Source organism: Kogia breviceps, chromosome X (genome assembly GCF_026419965.1).
Source record: "Kogia breviceps isolate mKogBre1 chromosome X, mKogBre1 haplotype 1, whole genome shotgun sequence".
Lineage (NCBI taxonomy): Eukaryota > Metazoa > Chordata > Mammalia > Artiodactyla > Physeteridae > Kogia > Kogia breviceps.
In genome coordinates this window covers 118,102,665-118,128,438 of record NC_081330.1, presented here as the reverse complement: position 1 = coordinate 118,128,438, position 25,774 = coordinate 118,102,665, and the positions used below count along the sequence as shown (strand labels likewise).

The following is a 25,774-nucleotide window of genomic DNA, read 5'->3' as shown; positions in this document are numbered from 1 at the left end:
AACCTGAGTTATATAAAACCTAACACTGTAACATGCAAATATCAAGAAAACAAACTGGGTGACATTAATTGATTTTAAGGAATGATTCAACATTTGGCATTATGCCCTGCCTTGTATACATAATTTCCTTTTTCCTCCCCTCCCTTGAGTCAGGAAGTGTGTTCTTAAGGCATTTGTATTTTTTAAATTGTTTTTAACGTCAGAAAAAATTGTTGAAGCTCGAAATAAAATATTTAAATATTCCTTAGTAAAAGCCAATAAATAAGTATTTTCTACTCATGGATATGTAACCATTTTTTGGCCTATCACAAAAAAAAAAAGACCTGACAAATGAAACTATAAGATTTTATTTACCTCTTAAATATAATCCAAAAGTTAATAAAGCATCGCTTTCTATATAGATAATTATAGTTCAATAATATACTTTTTTTAATTTTAAAAAGATATGTTAATTTTTTTTGATGATCAAGATACATAAAAATTATTTGGCTGTGACACATAATTAGTCTTGTTATTCAAGCTGTGGTGAGAAACCACATTTCAATTTATTCTAGATTACAATTTGACCAAATCCAATTTACTTGATTTGCTAATGAATAATACATTCAGAATTTTTCATTTAGCCAAATTCTTTAAGAGAGTATTCTAGGCCAGCTTCTTGAATCTATGTTTGAGAAAACAGCATTGCTGGTTCTCCAGACTAATATTTTCAATAAATGCTGGAAAGAGCACTGAGTTTTCTGCCAACTGGGAATCCCGATCAACAAATTTAATTCTCTTTAAAGAGAGGCAGGATAGCACAATTCTCATGGCAAAATATCTAGTTGATTTTGGCAGGATTTTAGATTCAATACAATGCAAATTATCATTCACTAAGCACATTTTAACAAAGTTACGCTTTGAAAACTGTGCCTACTAAATTACTTGCTTAAAGCTAAATATAATTAACTAAAAACTTCAAATTTTTAAAAGAACCAATTTCAATAAAAATCTCTTTTTTTGACTGTTTAAAATAACACATTCTCCTATGCATCAAAATGTTGCTTACATTATTATTACATAGTAATCTCCTAAATATTAGTAAGTTCACAATTCTGTTCACGCCTAGTTCAATACTGAGAGTTACAGTCATCTGTTTTATTATACAAAATTACAAACACTAACAAGATTAAAAATTACTTTAGCACTAAAAAGGCAATGTAAAATAAGTTTACAAAATACACAGAGTTGAAATATATAATATAAATAGCTGGCTTACTTTTAGTAAATAGAAATATTATTCTTTAAATGTTCTATAAGAACTGGTTTTGAATTTTGAAAAGCTTCTTAAAAGAACATATAAAGTGAAATAATTGTTTAATTAGTATAATTATACTTAGCTCTAACCGAAACATTTTAGTCTTTAAAGAAGTTGAACAAAGCTTACCTGTATAGAGCGAACACGAAAAGACAGAAATTTAAACATGGCTATGAAACCATGATGGTGATAAAGAATTTCTAACGGTAAAACTTAAGTTAGAAAGGGAAGGCCAAGCCCCTGCAAAGTTTTCCCCTACCAGCTGTTCCGGCAATTAGAAAATTTCCTGTCAGGCGGGTCCTGAAATGCTAGAGAAAGAGGCCTGACAATTTTCCTGTGGTAAAAGAAAGGAGAAACGTAATGGCGAGGGCACTAATGTAGCTGATAGGTAGAGGCCAGAACAGGAAACCAAAACAGATTTGCTGATAGCAAAATCCTGTTGAAATGTTCGTACTCCTGGTTCCCAGAAATCCAGACAATTTTCACAACCCATGAAACGAACATTATTTTATTTCAGAATCCTGAGAGATGCTGGTATTTCTTAACTATACGACACTTTAAAAGCAACTGAAACTAGTCAGCACAATTAAAATAACAAGTCATCAATTCTCATGTGAAATTTTACCCTTCGTAATGTTTATACACACACTCCAAAGGACAGTTTCAAGACTACTTTAAGGTTATATATAGACATGTCATGGGTGTTCCCTGTCAATGAGGAAGAGCTTCCGAACTATGGGAAGAAAATGACCACATGCAAGAAGCTTTTTGATTGTGATGTAAGGACAAATTCTTCCTGTCTTCAATGAAAGTGAATTACATTTAAATTCACATTGGTTATAAACATCAATTATTTAAAGACGTCAAGGCCCACAGTTAAAACTCACATTCCTATCTGATAAAATCTCAATTAAAAAAAAGTCCACTCCCTGGGCTATTAGCAAGCAAAAGGAACATTTACTGAAGAAGTCAACCTGGAAAAGAAGGAGGGGTCAAGCTACCAGACAACCCCTTACTCCATTTCACCCTCTAATAGCTTCCAGAAGTTATTCTAAGGTATTTTTGCTTTGGGAAATAATTTTGAAAGTATGCCAGTATTCAGAACATGATCACTGAGATAGCGGCATTTAAACAAAACCAAAGGACAGAAGCATTGAGAGCTGTGGGAAAATACTTTATTTAATGTACACAGTCTATGTGGAACCAATAAAAACCTCAAATGTTAATCTACGTACCCTATACGAATTTAATAAAATCACTGAATTTTCAAAACCTGAAGAGCCTCTAAAAATCACCAAGCCTGCTCCAAGCTTGAAGGAACTATGATCAAGGCAGGCACATATTTGATGACGGAGCTATCTATCATGGGAGCTCAGTGCTGCTGTCCTGTATTGAGCAAACATTAGAGGGTCCATTAGGTGCTACAGGTACAATGTGAAAGGCCAGGGCTCTTCCTGCTACATCAAATTTTTATGGCAATGTTCTATAAATGACCTAATGCAAGTTGAAGAATTAAAAAAAACCTGCTTGGGACTTCTCTGGTGGTGCAGTGGTTAAGAATCCGCCTGCCAATGCAGGGGACACGGGATCGAGCCTTGGGCCGGGAAGATCCCACATGCCATGGAGCAACTAAGCCCGTGCACCACAACTACTGAGCCTGCACTCTATAGCCCGTGAGCCACAAATGCTGAGCTGACGTGCCACAACTACAGAAGCCCGTGAGGCTACAGCCCGTGCTCCGCAACAAGAGAAGCCACCGCAATGAGAAGCCCGCACACCGCAAGGAAGAGTAGCCCTGGCTCGCCACAACTAGAGAAAGCCTGCACACAGCTACGAAGACCCAACGTAGCCAATAAATAAATAAACAAACAAATAAATAAATTTATTCAAAAAAAGACTGTCAAGAAGAGGTAAACATCATGGTTACTAGAGAACCAATTAAGGGGTACAACATAAAACAGGAGCGTCTCTGTACAGAGCAGTCATCAATTTTACTCAACTAATACTTAAGAACAGAAGCAACCAAATAACCTTTTTTGAATTTGAAGGATTACTCTAAACTGGCTTTAATGACTAGTGATGCTCAGGTTAACAATTCACCTTTTACTGTGAGTTATGCTTTTTTAAAAATGAAGCAATTTTTAAAAAATGAAGTCCCCTGGGGCTTCCCTGGTGGCGCAGTGGTTGAGAGTCCGCTTGCCGATGCAAGGGACACGGATGGGTTCATGCCCCGGTCCAGGAAGATCCCACATGCTGCGGAGCGGCTGGGCCCGTGAGCCATGGCCGCTGAGCCTGCGCGTCCGGAGCCTGTGCTCCGCAACGGGAGAGCCCACAACAGTGAGAGGCACGCATACCACAAAAAAAAAAAAAAAAAAAAAAAGAAGTCCCCTAAAAAATGAAGCAATATTTCAGATACCAAAATCTGAACTAAGTCTCCCTCAGTTGAAATGATACCTTACTTAAAACAGCATGGTACTGCTGTATAAAAGATAAGCAGAGTGACAGAAAAGAATGTGACACTTTACATTTGAGGGAGATGTTAGGATATTTGGCTACCTGTTTAGAAAATGCAAGCCATAAAGGAAAACATTGATATAGATTTGATTATAAAATTAAAAAACTCCTCTACGTCAAAAAGCACCATAAAGTTAAAAGACTAGCTCACATGATTAGAATCCCTTATATACAAGATATCACTGAGCAACCGCTTTACTTGGGTGTTAGCTATCTCCGAACCGGAACGAACCCATATCTCATTATAAGCAGTTGAAACACTGAAAAATGCCTCAGTGTTCCTTTTGTGTGTGCTCAAATATCCATACCATGTCTAAGTATCAGAGGTATCCCAGGAGTCTTGTCAGGCTTAGAAATATTTTGGCACTAAACCCCGGTGTCTATGAGAAATGTTTGGATATTTTGTCAATTTTGTATGAGTACAGAAGGGACATTGTTTATGCATTTATTAGTATTTAAGCACAACCCACTGTCCCTATCAGATTAAGCTTCAGAACAGGCAAATAGCACATAGGAGGAACTCAAATAATGGCTGCCCAATTAAGTATCATATACTGAAATCTGAAATGGACACTACTTGTGTGGTTGTGCACATGAAACCAGATATTATTGTTGATATTTTCCTGCCTCTAACCTTTTTCCTGCCTCTAACTTTTAACTATCTTTAAATTTCTCTTATTAAATTTTCAGCTAGTTTTTCATTTTTGTGTCTTATTGGTTTTATCATTTGCCTTACTATTTGAAAAGTAACTTTATTATAAAAACTATGCATGTCCAGTAGAGAAAACAAATAATAAAGATAAACAAAAAGGAGAAAAACAAAAGAGGGAAAAAATCCACTATGTTGGTGCTTTCTAGTCTTTTTCTGTATATACGCACATATACACATGGACCATAGTACACATATTATCACTTTTTTTTCTGTACAGGGCCAGGAAGTAAATGTTTTTGACTTTGCAGGCCATACTGGTCTCTGTCAACACTGCTACTGCAGCGTGAAGAGGAATGGGTGAGGTTGTGTTCCAAAAAAACTTCATTTACAAAAATAGGGGACAGGTCTCAGGTATAGTTTGCTGACCCCTATTTTCTATTATTAAATTATTATTATTAAATCATCCTCAATGCATTATTAATGACTGCAGAGCATTCTACTATATAAATCCTCTATTGTTGGGTATTTGATCTTCTATATCACTGGGATGTCCCCATCTTTTGTGCACATTCACAATTTATTAGAAATAATTTCTGGAAGTGGCACTGTATTTCTAGAGGTAGAGTATGCAGCATTTTAAAGTTTCTTGATCCTAACGTATTTGCCAAGTTGTGCTCCGGGAAGAGCCTAAAAAATAATGAGAACCACACCAAGACCTCAGGCGGGGGTAAACTACAACCAGGCAGGGGTAAACTACAGCCAGGCAGGGCCAGTCAAGGGCTAAATCTGGTCATGCCCATGTCTATTTACATAAGAGCTCCTGCTGGTTTTTTCCCTACATAAAGGCTACAGCGGACTTGAGTAGTTGCCACAGAGCCTAAAATATTTACTACCCAGCCCTTTATAAACAAAGTTTGCTGACTCATGGTCTTGAGTCCTCCAACAGAATGAGCAGCAAATGCAAAAGCCCTGAGATTAGTAATCGGCTTAATGAATTCAAAGCACAAAGGAAAGATCTTGGTGGCTAGAATGTGGTGAATACCAAGGATAGAGAAGGAAATGGGGAAGTAGGTTCGGGTCACATTAAGCAGGGGGGGCCTTACAGACTATCAAGAAGTTTGGATTTGGATTTGATTTCAAGTGTAATGCTAAGCTAACCTTACTCATTTCAGGCAGCGGCATCAATACCAATCTCCCAAACCTGTTAAGTCCTTTCGGGCCTTTTCCTTTCTACTCTAACTTCCTTCCCTTCATATTTAATCCATCAATAAATTCTACTGATTTTTATCTCTGAAATAAATCTCAAATCTGTCTATTTCTATTTTCTCTGACACTGTCAGTACAAACCATTATCATCTAGTGCCATCTAACTGGTTTTCCTTCTTCCAAATTTTTCCTGTGCAATCCTTTCTCTTCACGGCAGCCACAATAATTTTAAAACAGAAATCAGGCTTGGTCGTACCCCTACCTCACATTCTTCAATGGCTTCCCATCTCAGAATAAAACTCAAATTTCTCATAGTCTATGGAACATAAAGCAAACACTAATAAATGCTACCTTGGTTCTGACTTGGGAATATATTCAGTAAATCATTCAAATATGCTATCAATATTTGGTTTTAGACATATTTTAATCATGTTAATATCAGACTATTTCCTCTTTACTAAAAGAAGAATGAATATTCAATTTTATAAAATGTCTTTTTATTATCTATTAATATAAACTTAGTTTCTCTCCTTTGACCTACTGATTTGATAACTTAGATCAACAGATGTCCTAATATGCTTGTATTCCTAGGAAAATTCCATTGTTTTAATATAAGTCTGGGGCTTCCCTGGTGGCGCAGTGGTTGAGAGTCCGCCTGCCGATGCAGGCGACACGTGTCCGTGCCCCGGTCCGGGAAGATCCCACCTGTCGCAGAGCGGTTAGGCCCGTGAGCCACGGCCGCTGAGCCTGCGCGTCTGGAGCCTGCGCTCAGCAACGGGAGAAACCACAACACTGAGAGGCCCGCGTACCACAAAAACAAAAAACAAACAAACAAAAATAAGTCTGTATTTGATTTGTAAATTTTTAGAAGGATTTTTCTGTCTCTATTCATAAAGTGGCAGAGTTTCCTTTTCTGTGTTAACTTTAATTTTCAGGGCTATGCTAACTTTATAAAATGGACTAGAAGGCGATACAATTTTTTCCTATGCTTTAGGACAATCTATTTCTTGAAAGTTTCCAAGATTTCTCCTACTGGAGCCTGGGGCCTGGCACCGTAGTGGTGGGGCGACCACTGTAGTGGTGGGATGTGTGTGGCAGTACGTGTTCTTTAATAACTTAAATTTCTCCCTTGCTATTCGTAAAGTCATAGTTTTTCTATTGCTTCCTAAATATCGTTTAGATTTTCTTAGAAAACCAAATATTTCAGCAAGACTTCCATATCAGTTTAGATATATTTAATATACTATTATGTTTTTTAAATTAAATTTAAGGAAAATTTCATGCGTATCTAAAAGTAGACTGAATAATGTAACAAACCCTCATGAACCCACCACTCAACTATAACAATTATCAACTCATGGCCAATCTTGCTTCATATACTCACTTCCCCCCACTGTCATAATTATTTTGAAGCAAATCCTAGACATTATATCATTTCATCTGTAAATATTCCAGTTATTATGATGTTTTAATCTCCTTCCTATCTGTGGTTATATACTGTTTTGCTTTCCTAATGTTGTGCATTTGCTTTATTTTTCCTGTTTTCTAATTCACTGATTTTGGAATTTAAATTTAAATCCTTTCTCTTGCTTTTCATGGGTTTATTTTGTAGTTCTTTTTCTAGCTTCTTTCACTGAATCCTTAGTTCCTTTATTTGAATTCTCATTTATTAATAATTTTTTCTTTCAAGCATAATTCTGACAATATCATATAAGATACTGCTATATGCTAAGAACCATGCTTTACATGAAAATACTTCAGTTAATTCTCACCACAATGTGCTAAGTAAATACTATTATCCACACTCCAGATGAAGAAACTAAGGCTTAGAGAGAAGTTAAGGAACCTGCTGCCCAAGCTCCCACAGTTTGGAAGTGGGAATGGCTGTGATGTTGGTGGGAGCATAGACAGGCAATTCTATCTGGGGAAGGAGCATGTATATGTATGGCCAGTGGCTGACTTAGGTCAGAAGCCAGGAGGTGCTAAACCTTTTGATAAGACCCTGAAGGAAGACAGCTCGATAGAGGGTCCATAGCAGAGTTTCTGAACACTTTTTCTACACCATATGTTATATTTGTCTGGCAAAACCCAAACCTTGGTCAAACCCAATTATCAATCATCTTCATGACTCCATGATGGCTGAACCCTGCTGGAGAAAAATAAACTGCTATAATAAAAACTTAAAATTAACATGTTCTTAACCAATTCCTTCAGATACAGTTTTTTTGTATGAATCAATTTTTCAGATACTAAAGTGTTTAATATCTAAGGATTTCCATTTAAGTACAGGAGAATTATTCTGTAGCACACATCCATGAGTAGATAATGTTATAAAGTGCTATGGTTCTAACGTCTTAAATCAGAGATGGGAAATAAGTTTTATGATCATCAACCTGAACCAAATGGTAGTGGCTTCCTACAGCACTGAGAGGGGTTGCTTCTAAGGCCCTGTGTCAATAGAAAGCACGCTATATTCCACTCACAATATCTCCCTTGAGCATGTCGAGAGGGCGAGGGGACAGCACCACCAACGTCCCAGCTGGAATCTTGCAGTAAGCAGCAATACACTCTAGGTGGTACTGCTGGTCACCCTATTCACACATTTTTTTTCCTGCTTAGCCTGGAGTTCTTTTTTTTTTTTTTTAATAATTTTTTTTCTCTCTTTCTATTTATTTATTTATTTTTGGCTGCGTTGGGTCTTCATTGCTGCATGCAGGCTTTTTCTAGTGGCAGCGAGCGGGGGCTACTCTTCGTTGCAGTGTGTGGGCTTCTAATTGCGGTGGCATCTCTTGTTGCAGACCACGGGCTCTAGGCACGCAGGCTTCAATAGCTGTGGCATGCGGGCTTCAGTAGTTGTGGCTCATGGGCTCTAGAGTGCAGGCTCAGCAGTTGTGGCACATGGGCTTAGTTGCTCTGCAGCATGTGGGATCTTCCCGGCCCAGGGCTCGAACCCGTGTCCCCTGCACTGGCAGGTGGATTCTTAACCACTGCGTCACTAGGGAAGCCCTGGAGTTCTTTTTACTTAGCCATTTTTGTCTAAAATGGTTAAATTAAGAGACTCATTTAAGTACAGGAGTTACAACTTTCAATACACCAGTATTTCAGGATGACTCAATAAACCATTCATACTTCAAGAGAACTTAGATGAATTTTCTTTCTTTCCAATTATGGTTTAGATCAAATTGAAAAAATGGGTATTGTGATAAGTAGACTAGAGCAGAGGAGAAGCAAATTTGGATCAGAGGGATATGAATTAGGCAAGCCACGATTTTTTTTAAAAAGGGGGTATTTTTTTTTAAAAGCTCTTGGAGTGGAGAAAAGGGACACTAGAAATAAAAAATAGCCCTGAAAGAGGGCCAAAAATGTAGTAAAGGAAAACTTACATGCTTGGAAATTTTACCTATTATACATATACTCTATTTAATGCGACCATGCAGTGCTAATTATAATGCTATTTATTCTTGGAAATATTTTCCGAAGTGGTATATACTTAAATCTACTACAGCATATCTTCCCCATGCTCTAAGTGCTAAAATATACTCTCAGCTAATGAGAGTTAGAAAAACAGACAATACTCTACACATTTAGTCACTAAGTGTCATTAATGTATCACTCCACAAATGTTCCCTGCCAATGAGCAAGCACTCTACCATACTTTCGTGTCTTGAGTGGGTTCTTCGCTGTCTATTGTCTACTCCTCTAGGGTTTCTCTTCTTTAAAAAAAATTTATTTATTAATTTTATTTATTTTTGGCTGCCTTGGGTCTTTGCTGCTGCACACAGGCTTTCTCTAGTTGTGGCAAGTGGGGGCTACTCTTCGTTGCAGTGAGCGGGCTTCAGTAGTTGGAGCACACAGGCTCAGTAGTTGTGGCACACAGGCCCTAGAGCATGCGGGCTTCAGGAGTTGCAGCACGTGGCTCAGTAGCTGCAGCACGCGGGCTCTAGAGCACAGGCTCAGTAGTTGTGGCGCATGGGCTTAGATGCTCTGCGGCATGTGGGATTTTCCCAGACCAGGGATTGAACCTGTGTCCCCTGCACTGGCAGGCAGATTCTTAACCAGGGTGCTACCAGGGAAATCCAGGGCTTCTCTTTCTGTAGTTTATTTTGTGTTTAACCCATGATGACTGCAAGAGTTATGCAAGTGTGTGCTGGACTCAACAGCTATGAGTATCATTTTGGATGCTCAAATGCAAGTTTTAAGGAAGCTTGAGGGAACCTTCAAAGAAATGGAGGAAACCAGCAGAGAACAGGGAACTGGTCAAATTCCCTGGATATTGTGAAGGCCGTCATACAAATCACTGCTGCCTTAGGGTTACTATATGAACAGTAGCTACGGCATGCATAGAAGTTGGAAGAAACTACTGCTAAAGGCCCATCAGGAGATTTGAAAAGAATGGGGCACTGCTGGTGTACTCCTGCCTGTGACCTTTACAGGGGTGCTGCTCTTTAACTTGGCATCCAAGGTCATCTACGAGCTATCTCCATTTTATCTTTTTATTTTTTTTTAATTTTTTTTATTTTTTTTTTGTGATACGCGGGCCTCTCACTGTTGTGGCCTCTCCCGTTGCGGAGCACAGGCCCCGGACGCGCAGGCTCAGAGGCCATGGCTCATGGGCCCAGCCGCTCCGCGGCATGTGGGATCTTCCCGGACCGGGGCACGAACCCGTGTCCCCTGCATCGGCAGGCGGATTCTCAACCACTGCGCCACCAGGGAAGCCCCACTTTATCTTCTTAAAAACCATTTTTATCGCTACTACTTTTAACAAGCATTCTCCAATTCTTTTTTAAAAAATTAATTAATTAATTGTTTATTTTTTGGCTGCATTGGGTCTTTGTTGCTGCGTGCGGCCCTCTCTAGTTGCAGCGAGCAGGGGCTACTCTTCATTGCGGTGCACTGGCTTCTCATTGTGGTGGCTTCTCTTGTTGCGGAGCTCAGGCTCTAGGCGCATGGGCTTCAGTAGTTGTGGCTCATGGGCTCTAGAGCATGGGCTCAGTAGTTGTGGTGCACGGGCTTAGTTGCTCCACGGCATGTGGGATCTTCCCGGACCAGGGCTTGAACCCGTCTCTGCTGCATTGGCAGGAGGATTCTTAACGACTGCTCCACCAGGGAAGCCCAAGTTTTCTCCAATTCTTGACAATCATGCATGTGACTCTGATACAAGAGCTACAAAGACTGCATTGATAAATATAGTGTTTAGGACTGTAGTAATATAATATTCACAAAGTTAATGTTATGAGTGATTAATGTATGCATGGTTTTTAGAAATAAACAATAAGGGGAACAGAAGGGTCAAAGGACCATATTAAAAGAAAGTCAGTTCACAGTTTTGTCTGAGGCCACGCCTACTGTCAGCCAGAAAATTACTGGATACCACCCTGGTTCCTAAGAGGAACTAGGTGAATAGTCTGAGAGCAAGATCAGCATCTGGGACGAAGAGGACAGGAAAATTAACACTTAACTGGGCTCTTCCTTTGTGCTAGGTACTTATTTATCTCCTTTAATTCTCAAGCCTCAGAAGAACCTTTGCCTGCTACTGTAAGAACCATTAAGAGAATTACTTCCCCACTAAACAAGAAACTGCTCTGATGATTCTTGGATGATTATGGAGACCTAAACAGCCCAGACTCCCTATTTCCTCTGCATGGATCATCAGAGCATGGAGTCCTCTGGCCAGCTGAGAAGGATAGAAAATTCTGGAGTCCAGGAAGGTATCTTGGCTTGAGGGGCTATACGGCACCCTACCTTCTGCTATGAAGGCAGTCTCTCTCCCAGCCCTACCGGAATAACGAATAAAAATAATCAAGTCTCTCTAGCAGGGAAGGGAGAAAACAAAAAACACTGGCTGGAGCAAGTTAACTGGTGAGAAATTCAACTAATTATACATAAATATGAATTAACACGCAACCATTCCTGGGGAGAGAGATGGTGGAAGGTGAGGACTACCTGTTATATTCTGGTATGGATCAATTTAATTAGATAAATTTCATATACTTCATGAGTGGAAGAAATAAAAATTTTACTTCAGGTGCATAAAGACAAGAAAGGACTGAGCCTTCAGAAAGCCAGAAGAAAGGAAAATGGCATTAAATTCTAGAAGATGAAAGAAAAGTAGATCGAGAATATAGGAAGGAAGCAGATCGGAGGGCAAAGAACAAAGGGAAGAGAGGAAGACATGAGGTGTGAGGAAGGGAGAAAAATCCAGACAGAATGAAATGGCTCTACCACAAACAGAAACGAGGAGACATGTTCAAGAGAAATCACAGGGGCAGCGCCATATGTCAAGAAGGTCTGAGTGAAGATTAAAGGGTCAAGTAATGATGCAAGGCTTATATAACAAAAAAGTAGCAGTACCCAGTGTTTTTGATACCCTTTCAGCTCTAGTCATTGTTCCCTCTGGTATTTATATGATAGCTAATAACCTTATACTATTTTCTCCTTTCTTCTCTCTTGTTTGGGCTGCTATAACAGAATACCATAGACTGAGTTGCTTATAACAAACAGAAATTTATTTCTCGCAATTCTATAACCTGGGAAGTACAAGTCCAAGTTGCCAGCAGATTCGGTGTCTGGCGAGGATCTGTTTCCTTGTTCATAGACAGCCATCTTCTTGCTGTGTCTTCACAGGGCAGAAGGGGTGAGGGAGCTCTCTGGGGTCCAGTTTATAAGGGCACTAATCCCATTTATGAGGGTTCTGCCCTTCTGACCTAACCACCTCCCAAAGGCCCCGCTTTTAAACTTCATCACGTTGGGGGTTGGGCTTCAACATACACATTTTGAGGGAACACATCCAGCCCACAACAAAACTTATAGGATCTTCTCTTTATCTCTGGTGTTTTGATATTTCATAATAACGATCCTTCTTGAGTAGGGTGGTTCTTCTTCTTTTTATTTTATTTTATTTTTTTGGTTATTATTAACAGGCTTTCACTAGGCTGTTTTAATCCGGAGACTCGTGGTCCTCATGTTGGGGGAAAAAATTTTTTTTTTGGTATTTTAGTATTGTACCTAATCTAAGAGGACGATTAGCACTGTACCATTAAGAAAGAGAAAGTGCTGCCAATTAAAATGTGTCACACCTTCGATTATAACAAACATTCTGATTTCAGAGATATTAAGATGTGGGGGGGGGGACACATGTATCTTATGGTATTTCTTTCCTAATTTCTTCCCCTCCATTTCCCCACTGTCTCTTTCTGGAATTCCTATTAGGTTAATGTTAAATTGCTTCTCTTTCTTTTTCTCTCCTACTTTCTATTTGTCTTGTTCTATTTTGGGGGAAGTTTTCTCAGTTTTAGCTTCTAAATATTCTACTAAAATATAAAATATTACTATCACATTTTAAATTTCTAAGACTTTCTTCTTTTTCTGTTTTAAAACAAATAGCATTCTGGGCTTCCCTGGTGGCACAGAGGTTAAGAATCCGCTTGCCAATGCAGGGGATACAGGTTCGGGCCCTGGTCCGGGAAGATCCCATATGCTGTGGAGCAACTAAGCCTGTGTGCCACAACTACCGAGCCTGCGCTCTAGAGCCCACAAGCCACAACTACTGAGTCCACGTGCCACAACTACTGAAGCCTGCACGCCTAGGGCCTGTGCTCCGCAACAAGAGAAGCCACCGCAATGAGAAGCCCGTGTACCGCAACGAGGAGTAGCCCCAGCCTGCCGCAACTAGAGAAAGCCCGCATGCATCAATGAAGACCCAATGCAGCCAAAAATAAATAAATAAATAAATAAAAGTAGATTTAAAAAATAGCATTCTACTCTTGTTTTAGGAAATCAATTTCACCTCTTAGCACTCAAAGGATATTAATTTCTTTTTTCTTTTTCCTTTTTCCTGCATTGTCCATTTCCCCCAAGATCTTATTCTTTCATGTTGGAATCCTTTCTCAAGTGTCTGGTGATATTTGGCTTTTAACTCATTTTTAAGAGTGAGGCACTACAAAGTGGACCAGATGTTCTGGAGCTTGTCAACTGGTAGGCTTTCTTGTAGGTTAAATGGCCAAGTAGCCAGCCTTACACTGAAGATCTCCCAAATGTCAGTATCTGAAGGTCTTTTAACAGGGATCATTCAGTTTCTTCAGGAAAGACGACTCCACTCTCCTGTCTGGAGGATATGGTCCTGGTTGGTGAAATGGGGAGTAGAAGGGGATCATATCGCCATTGAGAAGTAGGCTTTCACTTGATCTCCCTGTTTCCAGCCCAGTGTCTCACCCCACTTCCTACTATGCCTGGGGTTCCCCATGTATGGAGCCTCTCTGGTTCATTTTTCTCTATAAAATACTTTCTGTCTCTTCCAGGGGTAGGAGAGGGGTTAGAGTAAAGGCGTTTTATATCGACATTCAACCAATCTCTATTTTCAGCCTGTGCCATACCTCCACTTTCCACAATACTTGGTGACCTCATTTTTGAGCTCTTCTGAGGCTTTGGGGCCCTGAATAAGGCTTGCTTCTTGATGATATACTCCTCATCAGCACTTAGGTCCTATAACTTCATCTTGTTATGACTCTTTTATCTGCTTTTCATATTTATATATTGTGGTTCAAATAACAGAAGTCTTCCAATTTCAAAGACCGTGTTTCCGGTTCTTACTGTCCTTGTTGTTTTGGGTGTTAATTTCCCAGAGAAGAGGACAAAAACAGCTTTATTTTGCCATTTTAAAACTGCAAGTTTCCCTTATGTGTTTCCGTGTCTCTAACAAGTTAGCAGAGTTCTTGGCACCAAACAGACATTCATTAACTACTTTGTTAATGAATGATTAGATGTAGTCAGAGCACAGACTAAACTGCTCTAACAAAAAGACCCCAAAACGCAAAGTCTCGAGCAAGGTAAGTGCCTATTTTTCTGTCTTGGAGTAGTCCATAGGCACGAGGCTAGGTTAGAGTGAAGAGGTGTCACTAGATCCTTAGGTCACTAAGGATCCAGGTTTCTTCTCTCTTGTTATTCTCTATCTGCCCTATAGTCTTGTTGAGGCCAAAACTGGCTAATCATCACACTCTGCATTCTAGCCCATAGAAAAGGGGGTCAATCAATCTACAAGAAAGCCTACCAGTTGACGACCTCCATACATACAGTTAGCATCTCACAGTTCCTATGGGCCAGGAACCTGGGCCAACAAACATGTGAGCTTGGAAGCAGATCCTTCTCCAGTCAAGGTTCAGATGAGACTCTAGCCCTGGCAAACTCCTTGACTGTAGTCTGTGAGAGACTCTGAACCAAAGAAAGCCATGCCCAGATTCCTGGCCCAAAGAACCTGTGAGATAATAAATGTATGTTGTTTTAAGCTACTAAGCTTGGGGTAATTTGTTATGCATAAAATAACTACTGCGACATCTCAACTTTCACTATTTAAATGATTAGTAATTGACAAAAACTTTTAACTGTACTTTAGAGGCAAATACAATTTAAAAGTATAAGGCTAATATGTATTTGACAATCTTTTGGATTTAATACCATTAAAGAAATATTAAATATTAGGTTTTTATCTTATACTCAATTCCTATAATGTGGAATGATCTCAACAACTTTACCCACATTGCTGGTAGTATCTTAGTCCTGCACGTTTTCAACCTACCTCTAGAATGCAGTTCACTTCCAGATGTAAATGTTGCTAATGCTGTGAGCACTCAGAGGGGAAGTATGAGCCATGTATGTACAATACCACAATGGAGAATTATTTGATTTTAGACTTCAGAGAATAAAAAATTTAGAGGTTTTCCTTCCAAAGGAATTGTTGCATAAAGAATAAAGGTGGCTGATGGCAAAAAAATCAATGTTAATACTTACTGTTTTTACATTTGCTTAAATGCTAATAAATATATACTATAGACCAATGAAGTAAAATGACGCAAATGGTTTGGGAGACGCAGAAATCTAGACCAAATCTGAAGGCAGCCTCAGGCACCAGGCCCCATGCTAGCCAAGACTTAATTCACATGTTCCTTTAATTAACAAGCGCTGATGGAATACCTACTGGGTACTGGAAGCCAGATACATGGAGGTAAAACAAGGAGTAAGTCAGACATGGTCACTGCCTCATGTAGCTCACAGTTTAGTAGGAAATACAGACAAGTAAATAAGCAATGGAATCTAGTGTGGTGTTGTCATGTAGGGTACACACAGGCTGCTAGGGCAGCACAAATGAAAAATACTGAATTCAAGGTGGAAATGAAAGTGGTAGTTGTGTCAGGAAGACACCTCAGTTGAAGTGATAGCAAAACTTGGACCTAAAGGATGATCAAGACTTCAATGGAGGGGAGTGGTAATGGAAAAGAATTCTGGGAGAGGGACTATCACCTATGAAGGCTCAGGAGTAAAAGAGAACCTGAAACATACGAGTGATTGGACTTTCAGTAGAGGGTAGAAGTGTGCAAAGGTTTTATTACGCAGGGTTTGTCACATTGCAGAGTTTGGACTTTATTTAAAGGAAGCATAAAACTTATGAAGGGTTTTGAGAAGAAGAGTACAATGATCTCACTCTTCCGTAACTGATGTTAAAGAGCACATAGAAACATCTAATTTTTTTTACATACTAGCTATAACTAAATGGAAGACACAGCAGAAAAGAACTCCCACTTAGAACAATATTCCCAATAGAACAAAAACTATAAAATGTCTATGAATTATCTTAATAAGAAATGTATAAAACCATATTAAGAAACCATAAGATTTTGATAAAGGATATAAAAGAATATCAGAATAAATGAATGTTCTTGGAAGTGAAGACCCAATATTTATTAAAATAATTTTCCTCATGTTAATTTATAAATTTAATGTTATTTGGATAAAATTCTCAATAAAATTTTCGGGAGTGTTTGATAAACTGATTCTAAAGTTCATCTAGTAGATGTATAAGACTACAATTTTGAAAGGTAAAAAAGATAGGAAGGCTTGCCTTGCCACATATAAAAAACATATAAGTACAGTAATTGAAAAGGTATGTAAAGTCAAAACATTCAGGGATGTTGTGGGTTGAACTGTGTGCTCCAAAAGGTATGTTCAAGTTCAAATCCCCGGTACCCGTGAATGTGACCTTATTTGAAAATAGGGTCTTTGCAGGTATGATAAGGTTAAGATGAAGTCATAATGGAATAAGGTGGGTCCTAATCCAATGACCGGTGTCCTTATAAGAAGAGGGAAACTTGGACACAGACCCACAGGAAGAATGCCATGTGACAACAGAGGTAGAGGTTGGAGTGATGTGTCTACAAGCCAAGGAATGCCAAGGACTGCCAGCAGACAACAGAAGCTGGAACAGGCAAGGAAGGATCCTCCCCCAGAACTTTCAGAGAGAACATGGATCTGTCGACACCTTGATTTCAAACTTCTAGTCTTACAAACTGAGAGAATAAACTTCTGTTATTTAAGCCACCCAGTTGTGGTACTTCGTTAGGGCAGTCCTAGGAAACTAATACTAGGGGTATATGGCTATTTTACATCTGGTAAAAGAGGGATCTCAAATGAGTGGGAATGAATGGGTTTTATTTATTCAATGCGTAGAGATTAGGACAACAGGCTATCCATTTGGAAAAAAAAAAAAGTTACATTTCTGCATCATAACAGGTACTAAAATTCCAAGTAGACCACAAATCTAAATGCAAAAAACAAAACCATAAAAGTGGTAGATGAAAATGTGACAGGATATTTTTATAAACTTGATTCAGGGAAGGATTTTCTAACTAAAAACATGAAACCCAGAAGCCAGAGCTGACCATTTAAAAATGAAAACTTCTGTACACATACAATGAAAGATAACATAATCACTGTTAAAAAAAAGTAGGGGGAAATATTTGCAAGATATATTATAGACATGGAGTTAACATCCAGAATATATACAGAGATCATACAGACCATGAGACAGTAAGTAACCCCAAAGAAAATTGGGCAAATACAAAAATACAAAGGCCAATAATGCATGGACACTTCACTAATAATCAAATGAGATGCAAACTGAAAAGAGAAAGTATGATTTATTTACTGTGGCTCAAATTAAAACTAATTTCTGATAATATCTAGTGTTGAATAGGGTATGGTCAAACAAACACTCACATATAGTGAAGTTTTTACAACTTTTTGCTTTGGAGGGCAATCTGGCAATGCTTATTGAGATTTAAATGTTCATATCCTTTGTTCCAGCACATCCTTTTCTAAGACTATGTCCTACTGAAACACAAGTTCACAAAAATAAATAAGGGAAAATTACATTAAGTACAGGACATGCACAAAACAGAATACTACGCAACCATTTAAAATGAGGCAGATCTACATGTATTGTCATAAAAAGATGTTCAAGACATATTAAGTGAAAAAAGCAAGTGGCAGAGTATATATATTTTGTAAATATCAATAATAATTATCTTATATACAGAACAAAATGATGATAATAACTGAGCTGCTAACGGTGGTTTTCTTGCAAGAGGAGACAATTTATTAATTCATTTATTTAATATTTAATGAGTGCCTATTACGTGTCAGGCACTGGTCTAGGTGCTGGGGATTCAGGACTGAACCAAAAACACAAGATGAGGAAATGGTGAACAATCATTTTCAACGTTAAATATCTCCAAAAAATAATGACCTTTATATTTATTTCACTAATAAATGTATGGTTAGTTTGCTTTTTTCTTTAAGTTTTTTTTTTTTAATGAAAAACCTTCAACAACGTAAAGTAGTTTCTCTTGTCTTTCTCTTAAAATCAGTCTCATCAAACAGTTTTTTAAAATGTCACTGGCATATTCAAGAATGTATTTTGGTAAAATTAATGTGAAAGCATCAACAAGTTTCTAACACTGTAAAATCATTACTGTGCTCAGTTTAAATATCAGAAGACTTAAATTTTATGGTATCTGATTCATCTATATCCCTTATGATACAATATTTTACTTACAGTTTGTGGATTAATCTCCTCCTCTCCCATAGGTTCATCCATAATTTGCTGTCCATTCTGTGAAAAGTATAGCAAGTAGAAAGTTACCAAAACAGATCTCACATCAGTTTAAGTCAAATGAAGACAGATAAGACAAAACCGTATAGGAATATTTTCACCCCTAAACGGTTCTAATGAAGTACAGAACCACCATTTAAGTATGCAGTTGCCAATTTGCAACAGGTTGTGCTTCAAAAGTTAATGTGTAAATTGATTATTTAAAACTATAAAAATATTTTTTCCATGGAAATGATAAAATAAATGATGGTTACCTTTCCATGTAAGCCCTTGAGTTTAATAGTTAAATGCACTACAGTGGTCTTATTTAAACCTCACAAAACATTGTTTACAATACACTGTGTGTCGAAACACATTCTAAATTCCAACTCCATTGATAATCAGGGCAAATGATTAATTACTTGGGGGAAAATTAAGCTAGGTCTCTACATCAAAGAGATTGCAGATGGATTAAATGTTTAAATGTCAAAAAGTAAAGTTATACAAGTATTAGAAGAAAATATAGGTGAGTACTACTTATGAGGTAAGTAGGCAGAAATCATAAAGAAAAAAAAAAGACACTTGAATCCATAAAAGTTTAAAACGTCTTCTGCCGGACATCAAAAAGATAAAGACAAATTGATTACAAAAAAATAAAAGCAACATATGACAAAGGGTTGGTATCCTCAATACATAAAGAACTTCATTTTACAAACCTGTAAGAAAAAACAATGAACCTCAACAGAAATGAGCAATAAGGGAAAAAAAAGAGTTCAGCCTTAATACTAATCAACGAAATGCATTTAACCATAAGATACCTCTGCCTTTCAAACTGCTAACGATTTACAGAAAAAGTAACACCCAGTGCTAATACGGATATGGGGAAAAGAGCACTCTGGATATACTGCTGGAGAAAGTGTAAATCAGCACAACCCTTCAAGAAGGCAATCTAAGTTTGTATTTAAAAAACAAAGAGAGACACATAAAACTTTGAAATGTCCCATCATTTCAACTTTAAAAAAAAAAAGGACAAGTGTGCAAAGATGTACATATAAGAATGCTCACCATAATTTTTTCCAAAAAGAACTCCAAATTGGAAACCTAAATTCCTAACAATAGAGAACTAGTTAAATATATCATGGTACATCCATATAATGGAATACTATGCAGTCACTAAAAATGATGATAAAGATGTAAATTTACTGACATGGAAAGACAGTCACATGTAATAAGTGAAAAAAGCAGTTTACAAAACAATATGAATTGTAATGATCCCATTTTAAATAAATATATACATGTTTTCATGTATATATTTGTATGGGAAAAACTCTGGAAGGATATACACCAAAATGTTAACAGTGGCTATCTCTGAGTGGTAGAATTTTAGACAATTTAAATTGTTTGTTTTGCTTATTTGGATTTTCTAATGTGTCTACAATGTCTATGATGAATATGTATTATTTGTGTAACTAAAAACAAAACAAAACCAAAAGTCAGGTGTACGTAATGTCTTCTCTAGTTCCGTCACTGGGAAAAGGAGTAAATGCCCCTGACCAATTGTTAATTCAACAAATGTACAAGGATCTAAGCTAACCATCTTTGGAGAATTATCAACTGGGAAATAAAAGGTAGCCCACCCATTACCCGACATTGCACATGAGACAGCTGCTCTGACTTTGAACTCCTCTCTCTACTCTCCCTACCTCTATTTACTCACCCAACCATTCATCCATCCATTTAATTTCATTCATGCTATGTTCTAGGCACCAAGCTGGAGACGAAAGGTTAATGAAACATGCCCCTATCCTAAAGATCCATCTTACAGGATCTCACAGGTCTACTGACCCTTAAAAAGGGCAACTTTCATTTTCAAACACTCAGAGTATGTTCCTAGGTTAGGGAATGCCCACACAATATTACAAAGCACAGAAATGGTGCCAAAATGCAGAAAAGGGGGAGGCAGGTATAAAATCTTTATTTTCCAAAGACACCTTCAGAGGCTATGTATTGCCCACTTCTTTGGTAAGGACTCAAATAACTCCAGGATCCATCCTCTTAAAAGCCACAACCATTTATTCAACTGAACACTGATCATTTTTATCCAAACATTCCAGACAAACCTTAAACTAGCTCTTAAGAACACTGGCTTTGGAGTCAGACACCTAGATTCAAATTTCTGCTCTTAACACGAATTATGAAGCCTTGAACAAGTTTAAACTATCTAAGCTCTACTTTCTTCATATGGAAAGTGGAGATTGAAAAGTCTTATCTTCAGAGAGCTGTGAAGACTAAATGAGATAATGACATAAGACCTGTCACATAATAAACAATCAAAGTTAGCTATTTTAATTATAGCCAAAATTCAATCACTCCCTCTGTGGCCCACCAATCTGCTACTTCTCCTGCATTTGCTCTTAGGAAATGGTATCATCATTAATCTAGTGGCCCAAAGTAGATTTACTCATTAATTATACAGTGTTCTCTTCCGACTGACACAAATCTACTCAATGGCTCCCCATTATTTGGCTTTTAGAACCCTTGGTTTAACTTGAGCTACATTTATATTTTCCATGGGAATACAATTTGAGAATCATCTGCTCCTTGTAATTTTCAACACAAAATAAGAATCACAGCTTATAACTTACTTTTTGGTGTGGTAGATACAGCACTAAAATCAGAATTGGTAGAGCAGGGGTAGAGTCCTAGGTCTGCCACTTAAAAGCTTTATAATTTGGGGCAATTCAGACTTTCTCCTAACCTATTACTTGATATGTTCAAAATGGGGATACTTGCCCTGTCTACTCAAGGGGTTGCTGTTAAGCTGAAAACTGAGAAAACTCATAAGAAAACACATTATAAACTGTAAGAAGCTGAACCAACGCAAATTACTATTATTAAGGTAAGGTAGCTTCATGAGGATAAAATAATACTGCATAAAGACCTTTTGATCTTAGAATCAAAAAATGTTTAGAATTGGTAAGGGATCTTGAAAGTTTTCTGTTCCAAATATACAAATATATCATACGCTTAAGTTCCTTCTATCCCATTCTCACCTATATTTGAACACTATCAGGACAAGAAAGAAGTATCTCACCAGGCAGCTTACTATACTATCTCAGAAAAAGCACTGGCTGCTCGATAATGCTCTTCTTCATATACTAACTTTCCTCAAATGCAAATTCCCTTTAAGAGGATTACTAATACATGATGACTAACTTGCCTGTAGTCTATCTACAAAGTCACAGACGTAAATCTACAGCTATGACTATAAACTACCCCAAGTCTGTTCTTTTCTAGGTAACTCGAGGTCCTTCAAACACTCCTTTTAGAGGATGAGACCACTTTCTTTTCTGAGCATGCATCCAATTCACCTGAAAGGGTAGTAAAGAGAATTGTGTGCAATTAACATTGCAACCTTGATATGACCAATGCAGAGTAAAGTAAAGGGTATAGCACCTCCCTTGTCCTACATAACAAACTTATATTAATGCAGTTCACATATGCATTATTTTTGGAATGTCCACAACACATTGCTCAGTCATACTAATTTTTTTTCCTGTTTTCTGTCTGTTACATCCTTGTTTTCTTCACTTACACTGCAACTAAGCCCTCTATCCTCTATTCTGTACTTAGTCTCAAGAATAAAGCCTTACTTTAAATTTTTGATTCATCTTTTTCCCATTCTGATTCATTGCTACAACCTCTATAGATTAGATTCCAAATCTGCCAATCAGCTACTTCACTATTTTCAGCTTCATGTAATCCATAAACTGTACAACGTATTTTCTTTTCTGAACTTTCCACCCAGCTAATTAATAGCGATATACTAACAAAACAATCTAAGAAAAAAGTTAAGTGAAACGTGATCTAAAGGCATTTTATGCTCTACATTTTGCAAAAACATCGACTTCCTTTCTGAGTTTACCAAAGATTTAAAATTTTGAACAATTTAATTTTTAAAGCAGGAAAATATAAAAGCTAATGTTATCCTACATACCAGGGAAGCTTTACCAAAACCGACCCAAAAAAGCACCTTTATTTCAACAAACCTTTTGTATCACTTTGCCAAAACAAGGATCAAATGCTATCTAATAGAAATGAGTATAAAGTCACCTATGCAGCTAAGACTCTTCACTTTTGAAAAAGGACTCTCGACTTCACTAGAGATTAGGTTACATGGATCACCGGTCTGACTCAATATTGTAATACTTATCGTTCCAAAAGTTCAAGGAATAGTACCAATTCAACAAGAAAATTTATTTCTCTAATTTTAAGAAACAAATAGAAAAAAACATGTGGTCTGAATCTGGCTAGTACCAGGTTTAAACCCCAGTTCTGTCCCTTACTACTGTAGTTACCTGACCATGGGTAAGTTACTTAACATTTTGATCCTCAGTTTCTTCACTTGTAAGATACATATAATATCTACTTCACAGGGATGCTGTAATTAAAAGGACCCACCAAGGGACAGTAGATGCTCAGTAAATGCTACATCCTGTCCCCTCTTTGGCCTCAAATGACTGTGTAATATTTACATTTCTACAGTTAGCTTCCAAAGTGTAATGCAATAAAGAAGTACAAGAGAGTGCTGAGATACCTGTTTCACCACTTACTACAGCCAATTTCCTGCCAAGCAGGGTAGAAGAGATCATTCATATGTGTGATATATTTTTAGACAATGTGGCTAAAGAGTGAGTACAAATGCAAAAGAATAGTTTAAACGTGAGGCAAATGTATTTATCCTCTCTCATCCCACCATAATGCCTTCCAGCCAAAAAATCGCAGATCTTGGCAGACTGTACATATGCAAATATTATGTGAAATACTAGAAAAGGTTAGGAAATGCTAATCAAGCTTTACTCTGGTAGTCTGAAATGTGTAAAAGTCAAAAATTAGAATAACGTACAATATGGGTCTCATCAGAACAAATCAGAAGAAGGAGACTGTTAGCTTGAGTTTCAGCAGGTATTGTTTTCAACATTAACTTCTAATGTTGTGGTATAAAATTATCACTTAAGATAATTTTCCTGCTCTTAAGGCGATAAACAATTTAAGTCGGTAATTCTGAACAGAGGTTTCAGGACTTCTAGAATATCCCAAAGTATTTGAAGGAAAATTTTGAAATGTTAAAAATAAGAGTATTTTTCTAATTAAAAAAATTTTATTTTAAGCAACCCTATTAAACAGATTGTTTTGCTGTAATGGCATGTTACAACCATGCACATTTCCAGGCTGTTTGGCTGTTTGATACCTCTGAAAAAATGCACTGAGTCCAGCAGGAGATCATCTTGTATAAGTACACTAGGACTAAAAAAATCATCTGTGATTCAAAAATGCTACCTTGAACTTAATAGGACATATCGTCTACTGACATCCTACTACCTGGAAATGAAATGTATATATGAACACTGGGAGAAAAGAATTCCTCACAGAGAACAGCCTAAAGTAACAGGAAGGGAGGAGGAAAAGAATGGGGCCAGAGCCCTAGAGTACTAATTTGGAGACCCAGGTTGTAGACATGAGCAAGAATCATGCCTTTTATTTTACTTATTTATTTATTTTTTTAAATGTCCTCAAGTTTCCACAAGTGTATCTGCCTTCCGAACTCCCTGATATCAGCAGTGGTTTTCCTGTCCAAAGTGTATGCCATAGGACTTCCGTGAAGGTGCTGAGGATGAGGCATGAGAAACCTCTCTAAAACTTCAGTTAAGATACCATCAAATTGTTCAGAATCCAAAGAATCTTCTATGCAATCACATTGAAACAATAAGAAACAAGCATTTTATATTCTTAATAAGGAATGTATATAATCCTTACCAATGTGACAGGATTAAGAATCAGCTCCTCATTTATCCTAAGGAAATATCAGAGATGTGCATAAAGACTTATGTACAGTGATATTCATCATACTCATTATACTGAAAAATAGAAAACAATCTAAATGACCAACAGGGGACTGGTTAAATAAATCATAATACATCTATTCATATGTAGGAATACTATGCAATGGTTAAAATCAGGGCCTCAAAGAAAAATTAATGATGCAAAAATATGATTGCAATATATTAAGTTAAAAAGGATACAGAATTTGCATACCCCCCTCCCAACATGTGTGCATGTAACTGGCAAAACATATATAAAATCTTATCAGTCGTTACCTGGGTCATAGGATTTTCTTCTTTGTACTGTATTTTCAAAATTATATGCATTTATTATATATTATTTTATAAAGAGAAAAACAATCAATGTAATTAGAAAAATCCATTTATTTCTAGTTAAGGTGCCCTTACATGTGCTTTGCTATTCCTCTAGCAACTAAAGGTCTGCTAGTACTCAAGACTATTCTACTTTCTAGACTAGGGTAGGAATGACCACTGGTTATATTTACATTATTAAGTTTTAGAGGAAGCTTTCAGAAGCTTTTTTCTTTCCTCTCTGATGGTTTCCTGTGGTTGTGGCCTCAGAAAATAGATACATTTTTAGGCCTGAATCCATCTCATTTTTTTGGAGTGTACCGCTAAGGGGAATTCTGCTTATGAAACAAGAGTATGTTGAGATAAGAATAAAGAAACGAAAACACGGTAGCCAAAATTAAATCTGCATTGTGAATAGCAAGTATTGGAACTGACACTGCAGAAAACAGAATCCATGCCAAGGAGGACAAACTTGAGTAAATGAAAAAAAAAAATGAAAGAAAAGATTAAAAAACGATGGAGGACAGACGCAGAAATAATCTATGAATAACAGATGCTCCTAAAGAAATAAACCCAGCAGTTTAATCAATCAAAAGTATAAGAAAACTTTCCAGTTCCGGAAAAAAATACCTGAGACTGGAGACTGAGAAGGTTCAACAGAGATCATCAACACCAAGACATGTCCTGGTAAATGTTTTTAAATTTCAAGGATAAAGATATAATCCTACAAGCATACAAGCAGAAAAAAATAGGTTATTTTCAAAGAAACTAAAATCAGATTGACCTCAGATTTCTCCTCTGCAACAATAAAATGCCAGAAGACAATGAAGTAATGACTTACAGAGAGTTAAAAGGGAAAAGTTATGATCTAAGAATTTTATACCTTGTCCTACTTTTTCATGTACAAAGAACACAGGAAATTCTTCTTAGTTCTGCAAAGTCTTCTAAAATTTCACCAACCTGGTAGTACCTTTTTTCATAAACTGTTCAAA

At 37.3% G+C, this 25,774-nt stretch overlaps 1 protein-coding gene across 6 annotated transcripts in view; it reads right to left on the bottom strand.

Annotated features, from left to right (window-relative positions):
- RPS6KA3 (ribosomal protein S6 kinase A3) overlaps positions 1-25,774 on the bottom strand; it is a 109,275-nt gene that overhangs the window by 61,087 nt on the left and 22,414 nt on the right. For 2 of the 6 annotated variants that reach the window (XM_059050819.2, XM_067024272.1), the window contains 3 exons: positions 25,413-25,506; positions 24,406-24,442; positions 18,553-18,609 (listed from right to left, as the gene is read on the bottom strand). In XM_059050819.2, coding sequence (XP_058906802.1) covers positions 18,553-18,594 — 42 coding nt within the window. In that variant the 5' untranslated portion in view covers positions 18,595-18,609; positions 24,406-24,442; positions 25,413-25,506. Of the gene's footprint in view, positions 1-1,426; positions 1,870-18,552; positions 18,610-24,405; positions 24,507-25,412; positions 25,507-25,774 lie in introns of those variants that run through there. The other 4 variants (XM_059050818.2, XM_067024273.1, XM_059050817.2 and 1 more) reach the window with 4 other exon arrangements.